At 50.7% G+C, this 21,060-nt stretch overlaps 1 protein-coding gene across 2 annotated transcripts in view; it reads left to right on the forward strand.

Moving 5' to 3' along the window:
• Fstl4 (follistatin like 4) overlaps positions 1-21,060 on the forward strand; it is a 401,709-nt gene that overhangs the window by 326,895 nt on the left and 53,754 nt on the right. For both annotated transcript variants that reach the window (XM_078050656.1, XM_078050657.1), the window contains exon 7: positions 17,433-17,599. In XM_078050656.1, the coding sequence (XP_077906782.1) occupies positions 17,433-17,599 (167 nt within the window). The remainder of the gene's footprint in view (positions 1-17,432; positions 17,600-21,060) is intronic.

Consider the following 21,060-nt stretch of genomic DNA (forward strand, 5'->3'; position numbering starts at 1 on the left):
GTGAATTAGAAAAGACAGGACAACGTAATCTTTACCATGGTCACAAGAGCATTTGCTCCTGGGACAAACACAGTGTAGGACCCCACTTCTTAGTAAGGAGCTGGGCATAGATCACCCCACCCTTTTCCCCACAAACAACAAAGAGATCCAAAAGCCTGTGTCTCCCACACTTCCCAGGCTCTGCTGACTCTCCAAGGAGTCTGCTCCACTGCCTTCTTGGCTCCCAGCCTTCTCTCGGAGGTCAGGAGCCAATGCAGATGGGAGCTGTAGGAGAAGGAGGTGAGACAGAAGCTGCTGTCTGGACCCTGCCCTAGTCAGGCAGACCCTCTGCTCCCCTGGCATTTGCCCTCGGCTGCTATCCAGCCAAGAGAGGTCCTGGAGCCTTCTGAGCCACATACATTTTAATAGGCACACTTCACTGGACATTGCAGGGAGCTCATTAAGCCAGTGTTGTTTTAGGGCAGCGCGGGGCAGCTCTGTCTACTCTCTGGCTCATCTGTAGAACCACAAGAAGCCAAGAAATTCATTTTCAGCTCCCAAGGTCAAGACCCAGGAAACAGCAATTGGCAGCCATGTTGGGTTTGCATGCAGTGTGGTCTCGGAATCTCCCGTTGGCACACAAAGGTCCCCAAACCTGGGTTCTACCATTCTGCATGCTTGCAGCCATCTGGCCAGTGCTGGGAAGTCTCACAATGCCTTGTGAGGGATGAATAGGTGTGCTGCAGTTACAGATGGTAGGATCCTTGGGATCAGCAGCCCTAGGACCGCCATGGTGTACTCATCCTTATAAAGGGCTCAGAAGCCCCACTGTGGAGCAGCGTTCAGGAGACAACAAAACCAAGACTTGCGGGGCTGCTGCTAACTTCAGGGAGAATTTTTTTATTTGGAATCAGTCAACAATGCCCCAGTACATGGGTGGGAGATGGCATGTGAACTCTCGACCACTCACTACAGCAAAACAAGACTCCTGGGAGTGTGTCCCCTCTCAGTGCTGGGGCAGCATGCTTGGGCCACCACCTGAGCTCAGCTATTGCCTCACCACCTCCACTGTGTGGTCCCAATGTGTTCCCTTAGGACTATCCCAAGGACTTGGAGAAGGGTTGGTGCCTTCTGCAGGGCCTGGAGACCCAGGGCTGTCCTGACTCATATGCCCCATTTCCTACACCTGCCCCAGTCCCAGCATCCCCAGCTCCCAGTGGCTCCCCTGCCCTCCTTTGCCCTCCTGAGCCTAGAAGCCTCGTTTTCCTCCTCCCTCTCACCTATTAAGCTCCTTTTCCTCTGATCTAGCGAATGTTTATTGGAGATAAACACTGGGGATCCATCTGAGTGCCAGATCCTACATGAGGTGCTCAGAGGCAACAAGAAACCAGGTAGACAGTTTCTGTCACCCTTGACCCTACCCACTCCTACTGTTACCCCAGTATGCCCCATGAAGTGCCCCTGTCTCAGCCAGTAAAGCTCATATGGGGTCCCACTCATCTGATCTCCCCAGAGCCTAGCACAGGGCACCCTGATAAGGCTGTGTTCCCAGCCCAAGAAGGCACAGGCAGTGGGAAGGTGAGGGGCTGAAACAGGAAATGGAACACTAACCAGCTCACACTCATCCTCTTCCTGTCCCCAGGTGTTAGGGTGAATATCCAGGACGTGGTCCTGGAGGCAGGAGGCCTGTGGAGAGGCTCTGGCCTGTGGCTCTGGGAGTGCAGGAGAGGCCAAGCCAAAAGGCTTGGGAAGGAGGTGACCAGAACCAGGAACTGTGGGGGAGGAGACTGAGGGGACCAGGAAGGTCATGAAGGTGGGCCCCAGAAAGAGAAGCAACTGGGGAGAAGCAATGAGGTATAAGGCAAGCCATCAAGAGTGAACACAGGTTCCTAGAGCTCTGGCTGGCCAACTACAAATTCCAGAAATATGGTGTCAGGTTCCAAGACAGTAACTCTGCTCTGAAAGCAAGAGCCAGTGGCCACCAGTGATTCCCACTGCTTTGCAAGAACCCTGAGCTGTCCTGTGGGATGTCTCCATGGAGCTGAGGGCAGGTCGATGTCTCCATCAGCAGCTTCCCCAAGACCTCGCAGGTGAGGGCTCAGGTGTGAAGAGGTCAGGAGACCCTGGAAACAGCTGAAAACTTGGGACAAAGAAACAGCTGTGGACAACTGAGCCTTCCTTGGGGGACCAGTTTCTCAGAACACTTTCCTTTCTGGTGGGCCAGAGTCAGGAGCAAAAGGAGACTGAGGTGGGGCCTCCTGGCACAGATAGAGATATGGGTTAAGAAGGACATGGAGGCTGCAGACAGCCAGACCAAGCAAGGTACCTAAGGGGTGAAGCTAGAGTTCTCTGGAGATGGAGCAGGAAGGCACACGGTGTGAGGCGTAGGGATCTGCGTGGTTGTTTATGTAGTGGGAGGTTATAAAGCAGCCTCAATCTCATCTCCCAGAGGGTGACCCCCAAATACTTGAGGCCCTTAAGCCTGAACCAGAGCCTATTTTTACAATGTGTAAAAAGAGGAACAGCCTGAGCCCAGCACAGTTTCCACTGCAGATTCCCAAGGTGGGTGACTGTCCCTGGTGAAGCCTGAACATGTCCCCCAAATGCACACAGGACATACAGACCTCCTGATGCGGGAGCCATTCACCAGCATGCTAACTTCTGCTCCGTCTGTCCCAGGGCCCAGGGACCCCTGCAGCATTCTTGTCCTGCATGAGAGTGTTCAATTCTAACAATAAAAGCATTCGGCACCACATCCACCAACAAAACACGCAAGACCAAGAGAAATCATTCTGGGCTAGGGATGTGGTTCAAGCAGTAGTGTGCTCGCCTGGCATGCGTGGGGCCCAAGGTTTGATCCTCAGCACCACATACAAACAAAGATGTTGTATCCGCTGAAAACTAAAAAAATAAATATTAAAAAGAGAAATCATTCTCCTGTATCCAGAAAGTATATAGTGTGTCAGGAACATTGGTGACAGCACTAGGCCCTGGGGGCTTTGCTGAATCAGAAATCCCACTGGGGTGTTGGTTCTGCCACTGTCAGAACCTGGGTCTCCATTTTCCTGTTCTCCATAGGGGGACAGTCCTATCAATGGCATCAGAGCAGGATGGCCAGCCCTGTAAGGATCTTGGCAGCCTGCCTGTTGGGCAGTTCCTGCCGGCCCGTGGGTCCCTGGAAGGTGTGAGAGCACCTCCCTCACATTTGGACTGCAGACCAATTCTCCAAAACTCAATCCTCCAAATGGAAAATATTATCAAGCTCTGGAAAATGATTTTTCAAACCTTTAGTTTCACTCCTACTCATGTATTGGTTGGAATGTCTGCATTTTTGTGAGTTTGTACCCTGTTCCACCCTTGCCCAGAGTCTCCTAAGCAGGCACCTTCACTGGGTCCGGGCCAGTTGCTACATGGGCTTCACCCTCAGAGGCAGGGTGGCACAGGGCAGGGCAGAGATGCAAGTCTGGAAGGTTCACAGTGATTTTCCTCCTACTGTGCGTTGAGCTGTCCCAGGCCTATTTGCATAATGCCGAGTTCCTCTGTGAGGTGGTGCCAACAAGGCAAGTGAGCCTGGGAAAGCCCAGAATGCATCTGGAGAATGGCCAAGAGTTTAGTTCGGTTCAAGCTAAGTGGGAGCGGTAGGAGATGAAGCTGAAAACAGGTGTTAGTGGACCTGAAATGCCACGCAGGGGAGCTGACTCCCCTCCAAGACAGCAAAGCACAGCCACCCTGGGAGGAGATTCCCAAGAAGACACCACTGACTTCCAGCAAATAATGGAGTCATGACTAGGAGCAGCTGTGGAGCGGGGGGAAAGGAAAGGGGCTGAGCTGTAATTGTGAAGATGGGGAGAAGTGGATGAGATTTGGCTCACTCATCCCTGTAATAGAGCATTCGCTCAGCTAGCCAGAGCCTCTGCATGCGCCTCCTATGGCAGGCGCCATGTCGGTGCTGTGGAGAAGCAATTTGCTGTGGGTCAAGATGTGGAGATTTCCAAGCTGACAGATGGCGGAGGAGTCTTTGGAGAGAAAACGGGAGGCATTTTTCTTACCAAGACTTGTCCTTGGACAAAGCATACATTATAGGGTTCTCTCTGAAAGATAAGTTAAAGAAGGTACCCAAGACAAAGAGAGAGATGAATGTCCCGGACAGGGAAAAGAGATTTCTCACATCCCAATATTTTAAAACTTACCTGCCACACATCTAGCCTGACACGAGGAAGGTTTCCAAAACGGCAAAGGAAGCAATTTCTATGTCATAACTAGACATAGATGGTCACACTCACCCTTGCAGGCCTCCCCTCCCCAGTCAACTGCCTGCATGGAGACCCTGCCCGTCCAGAGGTAGCAGGTGGGCTTACCAGGCTGGGTGTCTGCAGGACAGAGTGATGACGGAGCCCCACTGGAAAGTTTGACTTTGCCTCATCCTCCCACCATCAGATCCATTTCCCCACATCTCTGTCCATACCCATTCTCCACACACCTTCTGTTACAAAGCTCCAAGTCTCTGCCCCATCAGGAGCCAGACCTCCACTGATACCCAACGACCCCCCTCAACTCCTCAGACACTTTTCTTCTAAAAGTCTCTTCCCTCTTTTGCATCATAAATTTCTCCCTCTCTAGCTGATCTTTCCCATTGGCTTGCACACATAGCACCTTAACAAACAGACCAATCTCTCCTTGACCTTTCACCTATCATCGCATTTCTCTGCTCGCCTTCAAACAAAAGTCATCTAAAAAGCTCCTCCTCACCTCTTGCTCTCTTGGACCCATCCCCACAATGCCTTCATCCTCAGTGTTCCAATGACACATTCAGGGTCCCAGATGTCCTCCTTATTACCAAACCCAAGGTCAATCTCAACATCCAGCTCTTCATCCCCCTGGAAACAGGTGACCACACCGTCCTGGTCCTCCCATCTCTAAAAGTAGGCAGGCTTCGGTCCTTACTGTCTGCCCTCTCTTCTCTAGGGATCTCATTTGACCTTGTGGTATTAAATAGCATTTATACATTGATGAATTTCAAATTTCGCCCCCCCCTAGCCTGGATCACTAACCCCGCTGTGCCCCTCAGACCCACCCCTCAGTCTGTCGGTTATAGCAAAATAGAACTCAGCGTTTGATCTAAAATACCATCTTTTTCTCCCTCAACCTTTCAACAAATAAAACCAACACCAGGGCAAAACCCCAGCATTCGTTATTTAATTCATCCCCTTACCTCAATGTTCCCATCCCAAAAATCAACAAATCTGTCAGCTCTCCCTCTGACATGTGTCCCAAATCAGTCTGCCCCTCGATATCTCTATGGCCATGCTCTGGACCAAAGTCCAGGACACCTGGGTAGTAGCCTTCTTTCAGGTCTCTGTTTCCTCCATGGCCCCTCCACGTGTCCCCTCCACACTGCCACAAGCACTGTCTTTCCTTCCTTTCTGATAGAGCCTCTGCCCCCACAGCCAGGGCTTCCCCAAGTCAGTCTTGACATAGTTGCTTTAAGAATGACCAAATTGGCCTGGGGCTGGGGCTCAGAGGCAGAGCGCTCGCCTGGCATGCATGAGGCACTGGGTTCGATCCTCAGCACCACATAAAATAAAGTTATTGGGTCCACTTGGTTACTCTTTTTTTAATATTTATTTAACCAAGTGCCACAAATACAGTTAATGAAATGTGAGCGGACATCAGATGGTGGCTTTGGGGAAAGGTTTCTTTGTTCTTAAAATGCACACCTATCAGCTGTTGTGGGACCTGCACAGGAGGCCTAGACCACTACCTGTGGCTGCACAGAAACCCCATCGTCTGCTAAGGCAGCCCGCCAAGAATGTCAGAGCACAAAGGAGACCACCTGTGGGCTGACAACATCCTGGGACCCTGTGATTAACCTGACCAGGAACATCCTCCCAGCCCTTCTCATTACATAGATAATAGGTTTTCCTTATGAATCAGCCCCATTTCTAGTCAGGGTTTTCTGATAACAGAGCTCAAGATATCACAGCTGAGGCACAGGTGGTCTTTAAAAGTGTACTTCAGAGCATTTTAACCTCCTGCCTAAATTCCTCCAACAGCTTCTCATAAAATGAAACCCAAATTCCTCCCCATACCTGTGGGGACCAAAGGCCCTGCTCCAGCCTCCTCTGACCACTGCGCCAAAGGACTTCCCTCTAACTCCAGGCTGTCCCCTCCTGCTGGTGAGGGTAAGGCCCTGCCACACTCCAATCTTGTACCCCTCTGCCAAGGTCCAAACCAGGCCATAAGGGCCACAGTCCCTGCTGATGTTCTCTCCTAATGGCTGGGCACAATTGGGCTGTCTACCCTGTTACTAAATCCTCCTGGAGCAAAGCTACAGATTCATAGGTGGGCCCTAAAATCAGAACACCATGGAGCACCCCACAGCTAAAGTCCCCAGGACCCAGGCTGAAAAGGGACTTAGAGGACACGGGCAAGGTCACACACACACCTGTAATCCCAGCTAGGCAGGAGGATCGGAAGTTCAAGGTCAGCCTGGGCAATTTAGTGAGACCCTGTCCCAAAATAAAGTTTTAAAAGGTGGAGGATGTAGCTCAGTGGAAGAGTACTCCTGGGTTCAATCCCCAGTACCGAATGAAAAGGGAGCGAGGATTGGCAAGAGCCGGGAGAGGCAGGCTCAGGAGCCCCTCATCAGGAATTCATCAGAGCCACGGCACATCCAGGGAAATGGAATCAAAAACAAATGTAAACTGCTCTCCAAAATGGTCTGCTGATACCTGTTTACAAAACACAGCCATGATTTAGCGTTCTCAGGAGACTGGATAATTAAACAGAAAACGAGTTATATTTATGCATGCTCTTTCAAGATCGGTTGACTTCTCCCCTTTTCATGCATGAAGCGTGGCAGTGGGGTGAGAGACATGGGGTGGGGGACTCCCTACCTGGTCTCCCTGCTCTTGAACCTGCTGCACACACCCAGCCCCAGGGAACTTAGGGAGAGGAGCCTGCGCAATAGAAACCTCTCTTCCTCTTCCTCATTTAGGGGTTTTTAGCAACAATGAATGCCAAAGTTTACAAATTATCTTCAAACCTTATTCATTAAAGGGACCAAGAGACTGGTTGTAATCTACATTTCACATTAAATGCCTTCAGGAGGTTAAAGGGCCTTCAACCAAGACAGAGATGGCACCTCAAGGCTGCATGGGGGTCCTGGATGTCCCCTCCCAGCTTGCCCAACCTCAGGAAAGTGCAGCATGTTACAGAAGAGGATGGAGCAGGATATAGGACTCATTCCTAACACTCGCTCTCCCCAACCCTTTATCCAAACTGTCTGTGAGCCCAGCCCCATCTCCTTCTCTCCATCCCCGGTCACCAGAGTCTCTTTCCTGGCCTCCTAGATGGTCTCCCGCATCATTTGCTCTCCCCCAACAGTGCCATTATCACCACAGCAGCCAGAGTGACCCTTTCGGCATGCAGATCAGATCACTGAGCTTTTGAAATTCTCCCATCACTTTCCATTGCTCTAAATAAAACCTTGGCTCTGCCTGCTCCACCTGGCCACTTTCTGCCCCTCTGACTGCATCTGTGCCACTTGCCTCTGCCTTGTTCCTAGTGCTCCAGCCACATGGGTCTTTGTTAGTTCCTAGAGCACTTTACCCCCCCCCCAGCACCCCACCACACACACACACACACACACACACACACACACACACACACACACCCTGCCTCAGGGCTTTTGCATGAGCCGGTTTTCTCTAAAATGCTTCTTCCACCCATATTTGGTCTGGCAGGAGTCTTGTCATCTTACAGATCTCTGCCTAAGTATTCTTAGTAGAACACTTGCCTAGCACCTCAATAGGCTTCCCCTGCTATTCTCTCCAGGCATCTTGTTCTTTCCATTAATAGTGCTTATTACACTGTGTAATTTGTTTGCAAATGCTCCCCCAGCCCAGCCTGAGAGACGTTCCCCCTTGGGCCAGGAGTGTGGGCTCGGCAGCAGCGGAAACAGGCGTGGGGTGTGGGAACCCTTGACCTCCCTGTACAGAAAGCGCTCTGGGGATTGGAGCAGAAGTTGGTTTTCTTCTGTCAGAAGATGCTCAGAGGCTTCCTGACCCGGATGACTTGGCCTCTCAGAGGTCCCTCCCACGTCTCACTGAACTTCTTTAGTGAAAATACATTAACTTGTATGTCTTTCCCTTCTGAGGGGGCGTATGAGGTAATTATAACACCAGCTGCTGTAGAAACCCTGAAATCTCAGTAGTGTAACACAGTGAAGGCTAATTTCTCGCCCTCATCAAGTCTGATGGGGTCGGGCAGCTCGACTTCAACGGTGACTAGGAGGCCACATTCTTAGCTCTCATTAAATGCGTGCCCACATGGTCCCTGCAGAGGGGAGAAGAAAGTGTGGTAAGGACCACATTCGTTAGGGTTCTCCAGAAAAATGGAACCAATAGGAAATAGATCACACACACACACACACACACACACACACACTACAGTGGGGAGAGAGAGAGATTGTAAGGACTTGGCTCACATGATGAGGTTGACAAATCCCAAGATCTATAGTTGTCAAGCTGGGGACCCAGGAGCAAAACCAGGACAGCTCATGGTGCAAGCCCCAATCTGAAAGTCAGCAGCCTCAAGACCCAGAGAAGCCAGTGTTCCAGCTCACACAGGCAGGATGAGGCCGCTCAGACTCAACTTTTTGCTCTATTCAGGCTTTCAGCTGGTTGAATGAGGCCTATCCGCTCAGGGAGGGTAATCTACCTCACTCAGTCTACAGATTCGCATGTTTGTCTCATCCAGAAACACGTGTGCAGGCCTCCTCAGAATCAAGTTGGAACAAGTACCCAGTCAAACAGATACATGAAATTAACCCTCACAATGACACATGGGTATGTAGCCAGGCATTGTAGTCAGCCCCCATGGGCTGATCCAGTCACATGGTCCTGTCCTGTCCCCAAAAGATGCTGGAAAAGTCTCTCTCTTTCTCCCCCACTGACAGGTTGTCTGGGAAGTTCTAGATCCAACCTTAGAGATCTGGAGGGATTCATGCAACTCTGCATAACTAGCAGAAGAGAACTTTTCATATCCTTTTCCCCTAAAGTCTCCAAAGTAATAAGCAGTTAAGATAATTTTTTCCTTTGCAAATATCTTAAGCAGAGGTGCTTCCATCATCTTTGATAATAGATTTGGTGGGTCATAGGACACATATAGACAAGCCCACTTGACAGAGGCCTCTCCAGGTGTGGGCACAAGTAGAGGAGGGGAGTTGGGACATGGCTCAGTGACAGCCACACACCTGCCGACCAGGAGGCCCCAGGCTTTCCACTTTGGTGCTGACCTCTTGCTCCTTCTGCTGCCTGCCCTCCATAGCGGGGCACCTGGGACAGTGATGTCCATGGATGCCGAGTTCATCTCCAACTGCCCACTGCTGGGCACACCATGGCATTTAGTCTTCCAAAAGCTACAATGACTTATTAGCCAGAGGAGGCAAAATGGAGCCACAGAGCTCAGGGAGATGCCCAGGTAACCCTGCCCCTGCACCAAGCCCTCCTGTAAACAAGGAGAATACAACACCAGCCTGGGGCAACCCAAGAGCAAAATGCAAGTCTGCCTAGGCATGTGGAGAGGGCTCTACCAAGAGAGGGCAGCCAGGCCCTGCAGAAGCCAAGAGATCTTAACTAGGACAGGCCTGGCGTCTCTGTTTTCCCTCTCCATTTAACACTTGCCTTTCCAGGTTAGCTGGCACAGGGTCCACTTTGCTTTCCAGTATATTCCCACTGTATCCTGGCACATAGTAGGTGCTCAATAAATAATTGCTGAATGAGCACCAATTATTCACTCACCTGAAACTACTTATTAAGTCTCTCCTGTGAGCCAGGCATTATGTTAAGCATTGGGGATACAAATAAGTAAAACAGATCTGGTTGCTATCTTTTTGCCAGTAACAAAGATGTCTCCCATTTGGTCAGGAGACATTGGACACATACATTCTACCCCCACTCATCAACTTCACAGTGTGGCCCTGGTTACAGAAATGAGACGAGATCAACAGAGTTTGTTACACAGGTGCTACTCCTCCTTTGGTGGCTCCCAGATCTGTTGAGCACAACTTGTTAAACCGTAATAAAGGTTGAAGTAACAGCCAGAAACCTAAATCCATCATCAAAAGTAAATTACCCACAAATCTTCAGGTAATAAGCTAATAAGTTTATTGCCATCTCCAAAATGAAGCCGTCAAGAGGGACTATGGCAACAACAGAAAAAAAAAAAAATGAAACCGATTATGCATGAAGAAACAGGAATTGGTGGATGCAGACAAATGCCCTCTTGTGTGACTTTGGAGCAAGTCATGCTTGTCCAAAGCCCACCTGTGTGGGCTGGCGGCACCTTGGTGCTCAAAATGTGCATGTTGAAATTACATGCACTAAGATAACCTGCTCCCAGCCTTCCACCTGTGAAGTTGCAGAAGATATTTGAAAGGATCTCAGAGTGGCGGTTCTCTGGTGCAGAGAACAGAGGAGGGAGAAGGTGCACAATCCTGATTTCAACCCTCAGCCTCACAAAGCAGCAACAAAAACAAAAGCACACAACCCTGTTCCCAAACACTCCCCCCCAAGGAGAGCCTGAGCAGTTCCACTCCGTAAACACCCAGTTGAAGTTCCACTGTCCCAACTTCACAGTGAGGCCCTGATCACAGGGACAAGGCCAGATGAGCAGAGTTTGTCACACAGGTGCCACACCTCCTTTGGTGGCTCTCAGGTCACATGAAGCATTTATTCCAGGGAAAGCCCTGCAGGAAGAAGCTGCAACTTTACACCAGTGTCTCAGCACCTGGCCTGGGGGGGTCTCCTTGCAAATGGTGCTAATTCTCAAGCAGACCCCGAGCCTAGGTTTGCCCTTCAAGACTCTGTCAAAAATATTGACGTCCAGGCAGGTTGATTGAGCTTTTGACAGGGTCTTTTCACCAAGAGCATCATTTGAAAAATGGCAAATGTCCAGGTAGGAATGTGTTCCATTAGTGCATTTCTGACATAAGAAAAGTAACACCAACTTGACAAGAATTTGAGAAATTTAATTCCTATTGCTACGAAGCACCAGAATCCTGTTTGAGTGGGTGCTGATGGGTTTATGAGTGTCTCATCGAGTTCAAGTCAGTGTGAGAAATAGCGCCTGAGATTAAGGGGAAGCTGTAATAGGAACTAAGACCCAGTTCTCCAGCGACTGAAATTGTATGGCCTTCCGCTTTCAGGAAAGATGTTTGCTGGCCTGCTTATGGCAGACACACTAGTTCCCTGCAGCCACCCAAGCTTCTCTCCAAGCTCTAAGTGTGCAAGGAGGAAGTGAGGACTGGTGTCTGAAATACTCCATATCTGGAAAACCAAGAGTGACTACTGCTGTGGTGGGGGGGCTAGCAAGAGATCTTGGCCTCAGGCTCACTGTGTTGGTCAGTTCTCTGTTACTGTGACAGAATACCTGAGAAAGTCAACCTACAGGAGGAAAGATTTATTTTAGCTCATGGTTTCAGAGGCTTCAGTCTATAGTCACTTGACCCTATCTCCTTAGGCCTATGATGAAGCAGAACACCATGGTGAATGAGCACAGCAAAGGGAACTGCCCATCTCATGATGGCCAGAAAGCCAAAAGAAAGAGGAAGGGTCTAGGACAAAAAGGTCCTTCAAAAGCACACCCTAGTGACCTCCATCTTCCAACTAGGCCCCACCTCCTAAAGTTTCTACCACCTCCCAACAGGCCATAAAAATATGAATTCACCAATGGACAAATCTATTGATGAGGTCAGAGCCCTCATGATCCAATCACTCCCCAAGGCCTCACCTCTGCACACTGCTGTATGGGGAACCAAACCATCACCACGTGAGTTGGTGGCGGGGAACGTGGGGAATTTCAGATCTACCATGACACCCACCTTCTCTGTGCCAGGCTCCATGCTGGGTATGATGCCCAGTGTCCTGCCTCGGACCCCCCGCAAGATGCACTACCCAGCTAATCCCCCAGGAAGGTCTCTCTTGCACTAACTAACCCATGCTGACTTGGCAGTCACCACAGTGTGCCTCTTCACTCCAGGGGAATCAAGGGGAAGCTGCAGATGCCAGAGGCCTGACAGCTTCCTCCAAGCTGCTCTCCAATGCCAGTTCTCACAGCAGGGGCATTTGTCTCCCTGAGGGCACAGAGCTCTGCCCAACAGAGCCAGACAAGCTCCCCAATAGTTTTGAATGAGTTTTGAACCCCAGCCCAGCCCTTTCCTGCCAAGAACCCCAGCCCCTCCGTATGGGCACATTCTCACCCCAGACCTGGCATCAGCTTCTAGCCAAGCCCCGCCTCCCCACTGACCCCCATCATGATGCAAGGCAGATCTTGCTGCTTGGTCTCCTAGAGACCCTGGGAACTTCCTTCCTTGGTGGCCTATGAAACCACCAGGGGGATGCAGGACACCCTGGGAGCAGCAGAGTCACAGCAGGAGCTAGAAGGGCCCACAAAGGCCCACCTTTCCTTAGGCATCTATCCTGCAGGGCTACCAGTAGCTTCTGTACCTTCCTTCTGGTGACTTAGCTCCCCACCAGAGCAGAGAGCTGGCCTGAGACTCATCTGGTGCCCTGCCCTGCAGCTGTGTGGGTGGCAGAAGTGAGGGTCAGTGGAGCGTGGTCACTGCACACACTTGGAGTGCCAGCGCCACTAGTTCTAGGTCCTTCCCCCATCATGATACGAGGCTCACCAGGACAGCAGGGCCCTTCAGCTGGCCCCACCAAGCCCCCCCACCATGAAAGCCGTACCCCTACTCTCTGCAGAAGGTGGGGCGAGGCTGCCCTAACCTGAACCAGGGCTCAGTTGTAATGGGCTTCATTGTCCCAGTAGAATTATCCTCCACCTATTCCCTGATCAGGCTTTGTTGTCAAGGGGATGGAGAGAAGAGAAGCCCTCTCTGTATCTCTGTGGTGGTTGAAAGGTGTTGATCTGCCCGACACATTCTTTCTGTCAGACACTTGATCCCATCCCAACCACCCAGCCCCTGCCTCTGGGATGGTAACAAGCCCAGGCCTGGTGGGTCAATCACGTTTTCCACCCACCTGTCACCGACCACTTCAGGGAAGAATGCAGAAGTCACATCTACCCAGAGTCCCCCATGCTGTTTTACAGAGCTCTCAGGAAATACATGGTCCCTTTCTCTGGATTCCACATGTAAGTCTGGGGACACCACTGGGCATCTTGCAACCACATAGTAATCACCACTACTGAGGGCCAGGGATACCCGCAGCCCCTTCTACCCCCATAGATCTCTTATGATGGCGACTAAGACCACCCTCTTTGTTGGTTTGGGGGTTTTCCCCCTAAGCTAGTTGAGCGTTTCTGAGCATTTCTATTACTTAGGCTTGAATCAGTCCTGACAAATTCTCTAGGGCTCTTTCTATAAGTATCCTTCACCCAATATCTGCCTGAGTATTTCCTTTTGCTAAGGCTTCAGGGTCTCCGAAACATCCCACAGGTCACCTTGCAGTGGGGCTAAAGGAATGAACAGCTTGGAATGGACAAGTGAAAGGTGCCGGGCAGTTATACTCTAATGTCCCAAAATGCAATGAGATGGGGACCCACTGGTACATAATGGTGGAAGGACTGCTCTGAACTCTACCTGCTGAGTCTGTGGGCCATAGGGAGGCACTGATGGCTTTTGAGCAGAGCGGAGGCATACCGTGTTCTGCAAGAGGCAACAGGAGATTTATAGGCACCACGGGCCAAGGGAGAAGCGGCCACATGGGAGAGGGATGGGCACCCGGGATAGAGAGGAGGGAGAGCTTTCAGGGGGTGACAGAAGGGAATTTTGGGCAACAATCTGTGCCTTTGCTTGAGGTATCATTCTTATAACCACAGACAAAGAGCAGAGGTAGGTGACACTTAGGGACAGAATGGGCACCTAAGCACTGAAGGGATCTGCAAGACATCCACTCAGAATCATCAGTTCAGAGGTGCAAAACCTAACCTCAGCATGGATGGGCTCCGGAGCCCTCCCAGACCAATCTCTCATTGAGGCCCAAAGACAGGAAGGGACTTACCAGAGACCATTCAGCTCATCGATGCTGGAGGCCAGGATCCTGTCTCTGCTGGAACCCCAACCTTAATGCCCCCCTGGAAATCACCCCAGGAGCTCAGGTCGCCTGGTCTTGCCCACTCCCGGGGAAGTAGGGCCTGTGTCGGGAGGGCCTTGAACAGTAAATAATGGGAAGAATGAATGGAGAAGGTTCAGTAGCCACAAATCTCTTCAGAATTTTAAAGGGAACTAGGGAATATTGACACAAATTAAATCCAATAAAACATTCATTTAATTAAACTTTAAATGATCCAAATATTTGCTGTTTGGTTAATATTTGTGTAGCTGACAGGAGTGGAATTACGATGGTTCTGTCAGAACACGCGCATTCCAATTTTGCATGAGTTTTTCCTGCACGAAGCAAAATGTCTTTGTACATACAAATGTTGGGGAATGCAATCAGGGAATGTGTGGCAACCAGCTACCCTCACGGGGGGACTCAAGGGACAGGGAAGGCTTCCAGCTCCCACTTGGATCTGTTTGCTTGTTTGTTTTTAGCCCCATATTCCAGGCTCCTCCAGAATCTTTTCTAAAACTGTTTGAAAGATATGGTCTGGGGGCCACATGAAGGAGGGGATCGATGGTACACTTCACATGGGTCCTATGTGGCACGTGAGGGTCCATTCTTGTAGCCCCAGAACCCTTGCCCACCCTCCACAAGAACTCCCAGCTACCCAGACCCTCTTCCATCTTGGAAGGCAGTTGTTCTCAGGCCTCAGGGTATCACAGAACCCCCTGGGACGCTCGCCCCACCTGCTGAGAGTCTGGAGCAGGTACAGACAGAGAGGCAGGACCCAAGTGATGGCAGGTGGTTTGGGAACCACACCCGAGAGGTAGGGCTCTAGGGCCCAAGGGAAACCCACCTCCTCCAAGGGCCCCTCTCTGTCCTCCCTGTTGGTCCTTCCCTTCTCCTGAGGGAGCTCAAGGACAGAGACAGTATAGGATCCTTTTGAAACTAACCTGACTTCTTCCCAAGCTCCACCTACCCCCTCCCCGGCTGGGTTCCTAGAGAAAGATGCAGCTAAACACTCCCTCCATTGGCCAGCCTAATCCCAGCTGACCACGTCAACAGTCCCTGTTAGAACGTTCTGTGTAAGAAAAATGCATCTCCATGTGTTCACCTCCCGGCTGCCCTCTTGGCTGGCTTCTGGGGGATCAGGGAAACAACTCAGCTGTCCTCTGCTGCCTCTGGTTTCTACTCAAAGACCTCCAGGTCACCCTGTCTGGGGACACTCAGGGCGAAACTCGGCCTTGCTTATGCTAGTTTGAGCCAGCAGTCTAAAGCCAGGATGCTGTTCCCCACTCAAGCTGGGCCTCCCATGGCCCCCACCCTGTCCCAGCTGCCACGAGTACCTCTTGAGGCTCAGGGCCCTGGTCTGGAGCCCAGTGTGGTCCTTGAGTGCAGAGGTCCAGAGAACCTCACCACCTAGTTAGTGGGCTCCCCGGAGCCCAAGGGGTTCTGGTTCACAGGTGGGTGGGAAGTAAGCTATGGAGGGAGGGTGCAGCATCCTCCTAGAGCCCCACCCCAACCTCCTCCCTTACCCACCTTACTCCCTTCTTATTTCCACCATCCTCTGGGACATGAGGGGCATTCCATACCCTTCCAGCTTCCAGAGCAAAGCACCTGACCATCATCCAGTGAGAAAGAAATACCTCTCCACTCAAGAACTCTGGGTTCTCTTCCCCAGAGTCGGCAGCATCTGAACAATTTCAGCAAATTCTTTTTCTCCCACCCCGTATCTCCAAAGCCTGGGTCTTGCTGCAGAGAGGCTGGTACCTTCTCTCTCTTGCCCTGAGCAATAAGCCTCATGATTCAGAGGTGGGAGGGCAGCAAGCAGGACATGATTTAGGAGGGAACTTGAAATGTATCACTTTAATGTTTGTGAAATATTACGCCAGCTGCATCTGCATCCATCACTGGGTGTTTATCTTTCTTCACGTGGCTCCTTCACCGGGAGTCACATTTTTTCCTGTGTGGGATCGCCCCCTCCCCACTAGCCTCTTGGTTCTTCAGCTCCTTTATTTCCATTTTCTCTGTCTTTTATCCAATAAGCATCGATGAAGCACCTAGTGGACCTCTTGCTCATCTTTGTGGACCCAGGGCTGGGCCACTAAACATTGGTGGATGAGGGAAGAAGGGCTTTGCTGCTCTAAATCTGACCTTGGGCACCTGCTTTGAGCTCACTGCCCTGCAGTGCAGTGGACCTGAAGGCCTGCAGCTGCTCTCTCCTTCCCCACCCCACCCCACCCCCGCTCCCCCACACACTGGCAAGAGAGCTGAGCCCAGATGTGCCACCTGCAGTGGTCCTGCTGCCTGGTCACAGCTCACAAATGTCCCGCTGAGTTCTGTAACTCAGCTCCTAACTCTGTGCTTTGTTCCAGGCTTTTTAGAGGACACACCTGTCACGATCGATCGCCCATGTCCCAATAGAATAGTAAGAATAAACAGAGCTCTCGGCATTTTGGCCAGCATCCCAGAATATTCACAGACCCCCAAAACCAGACTGTCTCCCTCAGCTCATGCCACCTCTGGTTGGTGCGCCAGTCCCCGGAGTGGGCAGATTTGGAGGAAGAAAGAGGGAGCCAGTCCTCTCTCAGTGGGCTGTGACTCTCCAGAAGCCTGATCTCATTTTTGCATTTGAACAGCCTGAGTTTGATTAATTTTTCACAAATTGTGAAAATTTGAAAAAGCAAATGATGGCAGGGAAATATTTTAGACCCTTCCCATTTGCCTGAGGAATGATCAATCTTAATGCCATTATCAAATGTGAAATAGCAAGAATTAATAATTTGGTCAGCCTGAAATACATTTCAAAAATTTAAAGGCCACAGTTCCCGGTCACAGAACAAAAATCCAAATCCAAGTTTGGCAAATCCTCAGACAGAAACAGACCTTCAAAGGTCAGCCAGTTCATTCCCCAGACTTCAGACAGTGCAACCTTTAAATTGCCCTCAGATGGACGAGCTACCTGTCGGCTCACCCAGCAGACCTTGACTGCCCTTAGCAAGGCTCAGACTTCATTAGGCCAGGGGAGCTCTAAGTGGTACACCCCACAGCTGGCACCCTGGTCTCTGCATGATGGCGGTGTGGTCCTGGCTGCTAGAATTATTGGATCCACTCACAAATCCATGGCCCAGATGGTTCCCCTGCACATTGGCTGGTTCCTGACCTGTTTTGACTCACAGAGTCTTTTTGGCATTAGACATGAGTCATGGCTGTTCTTCCAGCAAAAGTGCTCCTCTGTACATTTACTAAGCAGGTTATAAACCATTGTCAGGGGGCCTTGCAACCCCTCTGGGCCACTGCCCCTGGGGAAACCCATGGCCATTCACCTTGGGTTGAGATTCCACACTTTGGGCCTCTACCTAACCATCTTCTCCTTTCCCTTTGCAGAAGTGGTTCAGCTCAGCCTCGCCCCAGAAGACAGAATCAGTGTGACTACAGTGACGGTGGGACTGAGCACAGTGCTGACCTGTGCTATCCGTGGAGACCTGAGGCCACCAATTGTCTGGAAGCGCAACGGGCTCACCCTAAACTTCCTGGACCTGGAAGACATCAATGTAAGTTGCCTGGCACTTCCACTGAGCTCAAAGGGTACTTCCCAAGAAAGTCAGCTGTGTAGCATACCATGTAACCGTGGCAGGCCAGAGGGTTTCTGTTGAATATCCCACATCGGGTGACTTTCAGACCTATTGTCAGGCTAAAGGTGCCAGAAGAGCTAAGTCCCAGAGAGAATAGAATGAGTGGCGGCCATCAGACAGGCAGCCATGCCCAGGTGGAGGAAAGGGTGCACTGACTAGGGGAGGAACAGCAGGTAGGTCAGGAGGCCCCAGGAGCCTACATTAGCAAAGGCCTGGAGGAAGCCCTAGAATGGGCTGTGGAGAGCAGTGGACTCTGTGGCCTTTCACATCCCTCAGGCAGATGGGCCAGGAGCCAACAGAGAGCAAAATCAAGCAGGAGGCCCTGGAGCAGGAGACATAAGGTGGCTGGGGGACTTTAGGGGTGGCTCTAGGCCCAACAACTTGGTAGGTGTAGACAGCTAGACCAGGAGAGAAGGGTTGTCCCTGTGGAGGGCAGATGTAAGCCATGGAACTGGGTTGGCTAGAGGGCAGGTAGGTGTCAGGTGAGGAGGTAGAGGGAAACCAGGCCAGGCCAGAGGGACCTTCTTTGCTGGGCAAGGGAATGAGGCAATGACTTGAGTGTTACTTTTTGGCAGAAGAGAGCAGCTAAGACCACTCAGCTTAACTTGGCCAACAGCAGATGCTATGGAACCAGGAAGCTGAGTTGGGGGTGCCAGCCTCACCCATATCGACTTTGTGACTTTGAGTAATAACCTACTGATTTTTTGATGAATTAATGTATAAGAAAAGCAGCATGAGCAGTACTGCCCTTTCATTGGACTTGCAGAAGTGGAATAATTCAAGTGTATTTATTGGTCTAGATTTGGCACAAGGGCGATGTGACTTCCCAGAAGTTCATGGGAAAGCACAGTGATGTCACCCATTGTAGGGAGCTGCCAGGACAGCTGATGGGTGTCGGGTGAAAATAATAGGAATACAATTTTTAGACAGAAGAGGGGCTGCACTGGTCTCCGGCTCAGAGGAGCACAGCTGGACCACAGTGAGATGCTCGTGGAGAGTCGTTGGTCCCTGCTAAAATCAGTGAGGAGGTAGGGTACGTCAGAGGGAGCCAACCTGAGCTGTGTGGCCCCATGAGCACACAGAACCAAGGAGTATCCCAAAAGGAGTCTAATTTAGGTTCCTTAGATGAAACACCATCCAGGCAGCAACCCTGCCCCACAATGGAGTGAACCTCCCAACCCTAGGGCCATGCGGCATCATGCAGGGACTATAGTCAGCAACCTGCCAGCCACAAGGGATTGCTAATCCCCATGACCTTGAAGGTCTTTCCAATGCTGAGGTTGCTATGTGGGGACAGAGGTCCAGCATGAATTATTGCAGGAACCACCAAAGTTGGGCCTGATACTCTCTACATCCTGGAGATCATGAGGGAAGCCAATGGAAATAGATCACCTTTCTGTAAAGTCCCTCCTGGTCAGAACTGGCCAGGGAGTCCCTTTTCTCTACCCTTGCCACACTGGGCAGGGTTGTTTCCTGTGATTCCCCACCCATGGACATGCATCCATCTCTGGGCACGCTCAACCTCGTGGGTATTGGATAGGCAGATGCTGCGTGGGCAGAGTTCTTTGTCTTCTAGGTCTGAGATAACTAAGACTTATCTGAGACCTTAGCAAGAAAGTTCAGTGTCCTATTTGTAAGAGTGTGCATGTGTGTGCGTATGTGTGTCTCTGTGTGTGTGCGCATTGGGGTGCATGAGTTTGAGTATGCAGAATCTCTAGGTGGGGTGCAGCTTTTAAATGCATTTGGCCAGTAGTAATTGATTCAGTACTAGGACAGGGCCACCTGTGACGGTCAGAGTGTCCGTGTGCAATACTTGGTGCTCTATTTAAAGGCATCAGAAATAAAGGCTGAGGCAAAACTCCTCTTAATGTACTTGCCACAGTTAATTAAATTACTTTGAGTGTGTTTCCCCTCCCTCCAACTTGCCTCCAGCACCGACTCAATTGCATTTCTACTTTTCACAATAAGGTTAGCAATTTGGATAATTGTGGGTACAACCAAAGATTAATGGCCCCTCATTACCTCCCAGGAAACACTTGCTGCTCATGGTTGAGTCAGTAGCCTGCAAATACGCAGGAGCCCTGCACTTCTCAGAAATACCCACGTGAGGGTACAAGGCAGTCCCACAGGACTCCCCCTCTGACACATGCAGACATACCATAAAACACGCGCAGCACGCACCTCCTCCTGCCTCAAGGAGAGAGGCAGTGCAGCCTGCTATGGAAGGGCACAGGCTCTGGGGTCAAAGGAGCCTGGGTTTAAGTCTCAGCTCTGCCACTTTCTAGTTAAGTAACTCAGCAAGAGCTCTTGACCTGTATTATCTTAATTCCCTCATCTGTGAAATGGGGAGAGATAGCTGCGCCTGACTTACAGGATTCTAGTGAGGATAAAGTGAGAAGATACATGTAGAGTTTTTAGTATGTAATATTCCATAAACACTATATCACTCTCATTATTACTATTATTACTTCATTCATACTGTTGCTGCTGCTGCTACTGCAAAACAACATTTGCAATACCTTGTAGCCCGAGTCCCCATGAAGCAGCCAGCAGCAACCCAAAGAAGCTCCCAGTCAGGCAGATGTGGCCCTTGGTGAAGCCCAGGGATGACGGCAATACCATCTGTTAACCTTGATCCATTCAGGGAGAGAGACCAGCCACCTCCAGCAAACCCAGAGCAAATCTGGAGCAGCTGCTGGACTTCTCTGAGCCTCTGAAGAAATAGAGGTCATGGTGTCTCCTGGCTTGGGGAGTCTCAGACTAAGTATGTACAAGAAGCACCCAGCTCAGTGCCTGGAGCCCAGAAGGTATTCATCAGTGCCAGCCCCACTTGGGCCAGTGAAGGAAGTAGCCCTAGGAAGAAATCAGGCTGAAGAGAGCTAGATCCAGGGTCCTCAAGAATCATGGGGTATTTCTGAAGCAAGAATTAATCAAGGGAGCCAGGCACAGTGGCCCATAACTATAATCCCAGCAGCTTGTGAGCCTGAGACAGAAAGATCACAAGTTCAAGGCCAGCCTCAGCAACTTAAAGAGTTCCTAAGCAACTTAGGGAAACCCTATCTTAAAATAAAAAATTAAAAAGGCTGGGAATGTGGCTCAGTGGTTAAGGGTCCCTGAGTTCTATCCCAGGTACAAAAAAAAATTAATCAAGGGCAAACAGCCCAGGAGGGCAACCCTGGTGGAGCAGAGATTCCAGGATTGATGGGACTCCTAGAGTCCATTAGCCAGTGGTATCTCCCAGAAGAGATGAAGTACAATCACCCACACTGTAATTACTGAGTGCCACACAAACACAGCTTCGAACAGGGGAAGCAGATCAGCCTTCAAAACCCGAGGCAGAGAGATTAGAGAGCACAAAGAGGTGTGGGCCTCCTTTCTTT

This window comes from Ictidomys tridecemlineatus, chromosome 1 (genome assembly GCF_052094955.1).
Source record: "Ictidomys tridecemlineatus isolate mIctTri1 chromosome 1, mIctTri1.hap1, whole genome shotgun sequence".
In the NCBI taxonomy this organism is placed as follows: domain Eukaryota; kingdom Metazoa; phylum Chordata; class Mammalia; order Rodentia; family Sciuridae; genus Ictidomys; species Ictidomys tridecemlineatus.